The sequence below is a fragment of the Canis lupus genome, chromosome 34 (assembly GCF_011100685.1).
Source record: "Canis lupus familiaris isolate Mischka breed German Shepherd chromosome 34, alternate assembly UU_Cfam_GSD_1.0, whole genome shotgun sequence".
NCBI lineage: Eukaryota > Metazoa > Chordata > Mammalia > Carnivora > Canidae > Canis > Canis lupus.
In genome coordinates, this window is record NC_049255.1 from 37,117,189 (window position 1) to 37,125,484 (window position 8,296).

General features: G+C 52.3%; 1 protein-coding gene across 1 annotated transcript in view; it reads right to left on the minus strand.

Annotated features, from left to right (window-relative positions):
• NCEH1 (neutral cholesterol ester hydrolase 1) overlaps positions 1 to 6,639 on the minus strand; it is a 60,156-nt gene extending 53,517 nt beyond the window's left edge. Inside the window, exon 1 of the mRNA XM_038583909.1 lies at positions 6,441 to 6,639. Within this exon, the coding sequence (XP_038439837.1) occupies positions 6,441 to 6,578 (138 nt within the window). The 5' untranslated portion in view covers positions 6,579 to 6,639. The remainder of the gene's footprint in view (positions 1 to 6,440) is intronic.
• Between the last annotated feature and the right edge of the window lie 1,657 nt (positions 6,640 to 8,296).

An 8,296-nucleotide genomic window follows, 5' to 3' on the forward strand; every position in this document is an offset into this window, starting at 1 on the left:
TAGAGACTACAGCTAGGTTTGCCACTTGGAAACTCAATTACATTTCTTAATTCTTTTTAAACATAAAACGGGGTAGATAAGTAATGGTCTCACATGCCATTTCATTTGGCTGTGGAAATACATACTCAGTATTTTAAAAGAAGTCATTGTGCATTAGCAGACCATTTAAGAACAATTACCGTGCTTTTGCACCTCACAGAAATGTCTTCAGGTCAAGCCCAAGTCCTACGTTAGAAATAGAATGTCCCACTAAAATAAAGTGCTATAGCATTCTTGTGCTCAGGGCTGTATTTGTAGTTCTAGGAAAAATAAAAAGGAAAACTATTAATCAGGCCTTGTCTATCACACCAGGTTAGAATCAATCAGAATCAATTGAATCAATTGATTCAATCAGACCTTAATTTTTAAAAAATATTTATGGATTGATTTTAGAAAGAGAGAAAGGAGGGAGATGGACAGAGGTAGGAGAGAGAGAGAATCTCTGGCAGGCTCCACACAGAGCACGGGGTCCCACGCAGGGCTCGATCCCATGACCCAGAGATCATGACCTGAGCCAAAATCAAGAGTTGGTCACTTAGCCGACTGAGCCACCCAGGGGCCCACCCCGAAAGTATTTGTAAAGCTTGTCTGCTACCAGGTGTTGATAAAAATTCCATCAAGTCAGCTAAAAATGATCAAGATTGGTGAAATCTCTAATGTACACGAAGAAATATGTATTGTAGCAAGTCTGCAAGGCGGTGGCCAAAACTTATTATTTACCCATGTTTGGGGTTGAACTTACCTGATGGTAGCAAATGTTCCAGTTCACGAATGGTTACGTAAAAGGTTAGCAAATTGGAGTTCTGCAAGGCATCCAGCTCAGCGGGACCGAACCCTCACCCGCACAGCCTGAAAGCGCATCGTGCACTTTGATATTTGGGGACACGTTACAAGGTGAAAAACCTGTCCAACTAGTTCAACAGCACTGTTATTCCTAAGAACGAGGGGAAACGTTCTGCAAAAACATCGATTTCAACAACCTGTTTTACAATTATGTCATTAAAAAGATACACAGGAGAGGGGCGCCCGGGTGGCTCAGCTGGTTAAGCAGCCCCCTCCTGATTTCGGCTCAGGTCATGACCTCGGCATCATGGGATCAAGCCCCGCATGGGGCTCCGAGCTCCTTCTGGAGTCTGCTCGTCCCTCTGCTCCTCCCCAACTTGCACCCACTCTCTCTCTCAAATAAACAAACAAACAAATAAATAAATAAAATCTTCAAAAAAAAAGATACATTGTAGAGGAACTAGTAAATTGAGAAATGATCAAAGTAAGCTCAGCCCAGCCTAGCCCTTGCTCTGAACTCCCTCTAGCTACCTGCTGCCTTCAGCCATCTTTACCTTCCTCTAAACCGTGCATAACCTCTCCCTCCTCTGAGCTTCTGGAACTGTGCCTCTTCAATAATGCTCACCTGCAACGACCTTTTCAATAGCTGTATATTAATGTGTCTTCTGCATTCCATCAAGCTATAGGTTCCTTTAGGTCAGTCTGGCATCTTCCCAAACCTCCCCCACCCCCTACAGTGGGCTTTCCATCTGTGTCGCATGTAAGTGACTAAGCATGAAGCATGCCACAGTGATAGCTGTATCAGGCGATCCAGGATGCCTTTTTTTTTGGTTTGGTTTTGCTTTGTTTTGTTTTGTTTTTAAGAGATTTGCTTTTCTTATAGAACAATTACTAAAATAGGAATCACATTGCGGGGGGTGTGTGCACATCAATTCCTCTTTACAAGTAGGAAACCTACAAAAAAATTTTAAATAATTTCTTATCACTACATATTCATTGTAGAAAAGCTAGAAAATATAGAAATGAAAATTGAAGATATAACCCTATGGCCCAGAAAAAAAAAAGCACTACTATATTAAGTTACACCCTTCTGCTTTTTCTCTGAGTTTAGATAGATATAGACATATGTTTATGTGCGTTTTGGTATACAAGTATTATAAATGGGATAATGGTATATATATGCTCTTTTGTTGCATTTTCCCACTTAACATACAGTACAAGTCTTTTGTAGGTCATTTAACATTATTTTACAACCTCAATGTTTTGACTGTACAGTATTCTAAAAAGCATGTTCCATGATTTATGTAATCTTTTATTTTTCTTGCTTTCATTTTAAAAAATAATGCTGCAAAAGAGAAAGAAAAGAAAGAAAACAAGGTGGCTAACTGTTCCCCCATATTTCTTATGAAACAGCAGTGCTGGGGCACCTGGGGGGCTCAGTCTGTTGAGCAACCAACTCTCAATTTCAACTCAAGTCATGGTCTCGAGGGTCCTGGGATCAAGCCCCATGCCTGGCTCTGCACTCAGGGTGGAGTCTGCTTGAAATTCTCTCTCTTCCTCTCTCTCTCAAAATAAATAAAATCTTAAAAAAAAAAAAAAAAGCAGTGCTTTTGGACTAGTTGAGCAAGGTTTCTGACCCTGTAAAATATTTCCATCTTTACAGCTATAGCTTTGCCTGTATCACTGGTGACTTTAATTCACAATGAAGGACGGTTGGGTCAAAGAATAAACATATTTCTACTGCTTCCAACGCATACTGCCAAACTCAGCAGTGTACACTTCTCAGTATCTTCACCTGTCCTGGTTTTACCATTTTGAAAAACCTTTCCTTGCACAGCATTTAAAAATCAGTCTCTAGGACCTCCCAAACTCCCTGCATTTGTCCCTCCAGTCTCTTGCTGACCGGTCTTCTCCACTGCCTCTCCCAAGCCTTTTGTTTGCGCTTTTCCGCAGCTCACGTCTTACGAAGGCTTTGCTCTAACACTGAAATCTGCCTACCTAGTACTTTATGCCCTTCGACTCTTACAGTCAAACTGCCAACCAACTAATCCGATAAACTAATCCATGCTGATGTGAAACGGCTCATTCCCAGCGACATGTGTCCAATATAACCAGCGCAATTTAAGGGCTATACATCATCTCATCTGCAATGCATTTTATTTACCTTAAAGAGCAGTGGTTCTCAAGGTTTCCTGCACACAGAAATCACCTGGGGAGCTTTTGAAACTACTGGATGCCTGGGACTCACCTCCCAGAGATTCTGCATAAATCTGGTATAGGATAGAACTTGAGCATCAGGATTTTTAAAGTTCCCTAGGTGATTTTAATGCAGCATCTGGGTTTGAGATGGACGTTAGAGAAAGATCTCAGGTAGCTTCTTCTTAGGTAATACTGGAGGATGCCAAGGGGAGAAAAAGTACAATGAACAAAATCTCAATAATCTGACTCATCTGCATAAGATACAGGAGATAAGAGTGGGCAAGAAGAGGTGCAGCATTTGCCAATGACACGGAATAAAAGTAGCATTCATAGTTCTTGATGCTGGGCATGTGCCGGCCACGCTTCCCCGCTGAAGTGGCTTCATTGGCTTTTGTAATTGAGCGAATTGCTTGGGTAACAAACTTGATGCCATGCAATTTAGCGGTGGCGCTCCAGGTTTCAAGGAGATAAGTCGCTTCTAGTTTACATTTGTTTTACTGTTTCAAGAAAGTTGGGCAATCTCCCAGATTTTCTCCACAATCCATAGCAGAGCTTTGAAACAACTCTGAGAGGAATAGCTACAAGTTCCAGGCATTTAAATGCATTACTGGGGGCGCCTGGGTGGCTCAGTGATTTGAGCGTCCGTCCACCTTTGGCTCAGGTCGTGATCCCGGGGTCCTGGGATCGAGTCCTGCATCAGGCTCTCCTCGGGGTGCCTGCTTCTCCCTCTGCCTGTGTCTCTGCCTCTCTCTCTCTGTGTGTCTCTCATGAATAAATAAATAAAATCTTTTAAAAAATACATTACTGAAGCTCATAGCAACCTTGTAAGGTAGATGTCAACCCTATTTTACAGGAAAAAAACAGAGGAGCAGAGAAGGTTAGTAAACTGCCTGGCCTCGAAGCCAGAGGGTGGCCTGGTTGGGATGAGACCCAGCAGGCAGCCTCATACATACTTACAGTGTGTCAAGTCACATTGCCTTTTCCCCCAGGCAATTTGAAGTGACAGTGACGTTACTAAATTGCTTTACTGGGTAGAATGTGCTTCCATGTGGTCTGAATGATCTTTCTGATATTTCACAGCTTAGAAGAAAAGAGATGAGAGCCACTTCTGTGCAAACTCACTCTCCAGCCAGTGTCAAGTGAGGATACTTGGTTACCTCATTTATCTCTGTGACCGGGCTCTACACACAGTATCATTCCCAAACACCAGATCACAGGGTCCAAAGGCCTTGCCTCTGATTGGGTTGCCACCCTATAGTTGGGGAAGAATGGCTTTTCTCCAAAACTGGCTTTTCCCAAATTATACATGATGGGGAGGACTCCTTTGGTGACCTGAAATCTGAGAATGATCTCTGCAGCCAACAGAGCAGTTTCTTTTTTCATGTTTTTCTTATTCTTCTTACTGTTGAAGGTCATTATAACCCACCCAGGTAAAAACCACTGTCACTCCCAAACTGCGTAATTTTGGAAGGAAGAGAGGGACTGCAGGGCTTCCTACAGGAAGACTGCCTTTCTTGGGAGAAAAAAAAAAAAACAAAACGCTAGAGAAGGAGATGGTCATTCTTCCACCATGTCAGCATTACAGTCAGCAGGAGGGGGTAAGGAAGGGGATCTATAATTTCATAGACCATCCCTACCAGACAACAGGGGACTTTGGGGTGGAAAACATGGCTGGATTTAAGAAAAACAAATTCCTGGGATGCCTGGCTGGCTAAGTCGGTGGTGCATGTGGCTCTGGATCTTGAGGCTATGAGTTTGAGCCCCACCTTGGATGTAGAGATCACTCGAAAAGAAATTCTTTTAAAAAATTAATTAAAAAAAAATCCCCGGTAGGAAAGCGCTACAATACCCTACTTAAGGGGCCTTTTGATAGGACAAAGCCTCAGAGACTCTCTACACGCAATTAGAATGGACAGGGAACATCAACCCTCTAGGAAAATCATGATCCGCCCCCCCACCCCCCTTTCTCTTTCTCTAGTCATTCCTGAAAAAAAGGTTACAAAATAACCTTAATAGGAGGGTTAGAATAATAGGGCCCAGCCTTGGCTGCAGCTTGTGCCTTAGATTTTAGATTCTCTGGCACTAAAATTAGTGTCTCTTACTATTGAATAAAGTGCCGGCCGTTATGGGGGAAAAAGACATTCCTACGCACCCTATAATAGAAACGTCACCCCGCCAGGGCAGGCAGGAGGCCCTTGGCTCTGGCGAAGATTATCTCCTCGACAATCAAGGGCATAAAATAACTGCTGCGGGGCAGGCAGGGAACAGGTGCACCTGCGCACCTGCCGCCCCCCGCGCCCGGGCCTCCGGCCTCCTCCCCGGGCTAAGCCGCTAAGCTGCGGGCGGGAAGTGCCAGCTCCGAGCTGTCGCTCCAGGCCTTGCCCCCGCGGCTGCCCCCGCAGCACAGGGCTCCGCGAGCAGGGGCCTGGGGGAGGCGCCGGGGATCCGCCCGGTCCCGCCCGCAGGCCTCCCCGGAACCCGGCCCCGACGCAGGAAGGAAAACGGGGACCGGGGACGGGGGAGGGGGGGGATGCAAGATGCAAATGTCAATTCCTTGCAAACCAAGGACGAGGAGGGGTTGGCGGGCGGGGGGGGGGGGGTGTCTTAAGGACCGACGGAGCGGGTGAGCAGTTGTCGAGCTGTAGGCAAGACCTCCACGGCCACCCCACCGGCGCAGGCGGGAGGATAGAGACCTGCCTCCCCTCCACCCCGCAAGGAAGCGCGGGCCTGAGGATAGAGACCTGCCCCCCCCCCCCGCCCCACTGCAAGGAAGCGCGGGCCTGAGGATAGAGACCTGCCTCCCCCCGCAGGAAGCACGGGCCTGAGGATAGAGACCTGACCCTCCCCCCCCCCCCCCCCCCCCGGCAGGGAAGCGCGACACCCTAGAAGCGCAGCCCGAGCCACCCCAACAGTCGACCGCCTGGGGCAGCCCCGGCGGCTCAGCCGTTCAGCGTCTGCCTTTGGCCCAGGACGTGACCCCGGGGTCCCGGGATCAAATCCCACATCAGGCTCCCTGCAGGGAACCTGCTCCTCCCTCTGCCTGGGTCTCTGCCTCTTTCAGGGTTTCTCATGAATAAACCAAATCTTTTTAAAAAGCGGGGGCGGGGGGAGGCGGGGAGCAGCCCGGGTGGCCCAGCGGTTCGGCGCCGCCTTGGGCCCAGGGCGTGACCCCGGGTCCCGGGATCGAGTCCCGCGTCGGGGTCCCTGCAGGGAGCCTGCTCCTCCCTCCGCCGGTGTCTCTGCGTCTCTCTCCGTCTCTGTCTCTCTCTGTGTCTCATGAATAAATAAAATCTTAAAAAAAAAAAAAAAGCCCGACCGGCTGACTGCGTTCGAGAAATGCGCGTCCTGGGGTCCCGCTCCGGGCTCCGGGCTCCGGGGCGGCCGAGGGCGCGGGGCGCGGGGCGCGGGGCGCGTCTCACCACTTGCTGCGCGCTCCGGAAGGTGGCGTCCAGCAGCATCAGCTTCCAGGGGTCCGACACGGAGCCGGGCAGCGGGATGTAGACGTAGTAGGCCGCCAGGACGGCCAGCGCGGCGAGCAGGACGCAGGACGCCCTCATGGTGCCCGGCAGCCCGGCTCGGCTCGCCCGCGCGCCTCGCGGAGGCCGGTGGGCGCGGGGCCGGCGGGTCTCGGCGGGGGTCGGCGGCGGGGCCGCGGGGCCCGGGCCCGGGAGCCAATCAGACGCGGCGCCCGGAGGAAGTGCGAGCGCGGCCGCCTCCCTCCGTGTCCTTGGCGAGCGCCGCCGCGCCCGGGGCTCCAGGGGCTCCGGGGCTGCGGGCGCCGCACAGCGGGCCCTGGCGGACGCAGGCCCGCCCTGCACCCCGCGCTGGAGGGGGGGGGGGCTCCGCAGGCGCCCCAGCCTGGAGGTCCCTCCTGCAGGCGCCCCAGCCCCAGGCCCCCTCTGCAGGCTCCCCAGCCTGGAGGCCCCCTCTACAGGCGCCCCAGCCCCAGGAACCCCTCTGCAGGCTCCCCAGCCTGGAAGCCCCCCCTGCAGGCTCCCCATCCTGGAGCCCCTCTGCAGGCTCCCCAGCCCCGGTCCCCGTCTGCAGGCTCCCCAGCCTGAGTCCCCCTCTGCAGTCCCCCAGCCTTGAGGCCCCCTCACCGGCGCCCAGCCCCAGGAACCCCTCTGCAGGCGCCCAGCCTGAGGCCCCTCTACAGGGTCCTAGGCCCATGTCCACTCTGAAGGCTCCCCAGCCTTGATGCCCCTCTGTAGGCTCCCAGCCCCAGGTTCCCTCAGCACTCTGCAGTCTCCCCAGCCTGGAGGCCCCCCTCTACAGGCGCGCCAGCCCCAGGAACCCCTCTGCAGGCGCCCCAGCCTGGAGGTCCCCTCTACAGGGTCCTCAGCCCCAGGTCCCCTCTGCAGGCTCCCCAGCCTGGAGGCCCCCTCTGTAGGCTCCCCAGCCCCAGGTTCCCTCAGCAGGCGCCCCAGCCTGCAGGTCCCCTCTACAGGGTCCTCAGCCCCAGGTCCCCTCTGCAGGCTCCCCAGCCTGGAGGCCCTCTCTGTAGGCTCCCCAGCCCCAGGTCCCCTCTGCAGTCTCCCCAGCCTGGAGGCCCCCTCTGCAGGCGCCCCAGCCCCAGGTCCCCTCTGCAGGAGGTCCCCTCTGCAGGCTCCCCAGCCTGGAGGCCCCCTCTGTAGGCTCCCCAGCCCCAGGTCCCCTCTGCAGTCTCCCCAGCCTGGAGGCCCCCTCTGCAGGCTCCTCAGCCCCAGGTCCACTCTGCAGGAGGTCCCCTCTGCAGGCTTCCCAGCCCCGGTCCCCTCTGCAGGCTCCCCAGCCCCAGGTCCCCTCTGCAGGAGGCCTCCTCTGCAGGCTCCCCAGCCTGGAGGTCCCCAAGGATGCGCAAAGCCAAGGTGGGGGGGGGGCGGGTATCCTGGCTCAAAATGGACAGCCCGAGAAAGAGAATAAAAATCCTCCGTCTTCTAGAGCCAGACATGCAATAGGATGTAAATGCTAGCTGATGTGTCGTGCAAAATAAAAGAGAGAGACAGAGAGATTCCTATAGCTCAATCAGTGACATATCAGTGGTAACCTAGCATCCAAGTCTTGGTTTCCCGACCTCATTCACCGATAAAAAGGAACCTGGACTCTGCTGGCTCTTTGGAGAAAAGCTTGATTCCAAGGCTGGGACCAGTGAAGTACAAGGCGAGTCGGTTGTGCGAGAAGACAAGGAAGCACTCAAAAATGATGAGACTGGTCAGAAGGACACAGGGGACCGCCTGAAGTATCTCTCAATGGCAAAAGCTGGGTAATCTTAACATCCAAATAAATAATTAGTGGG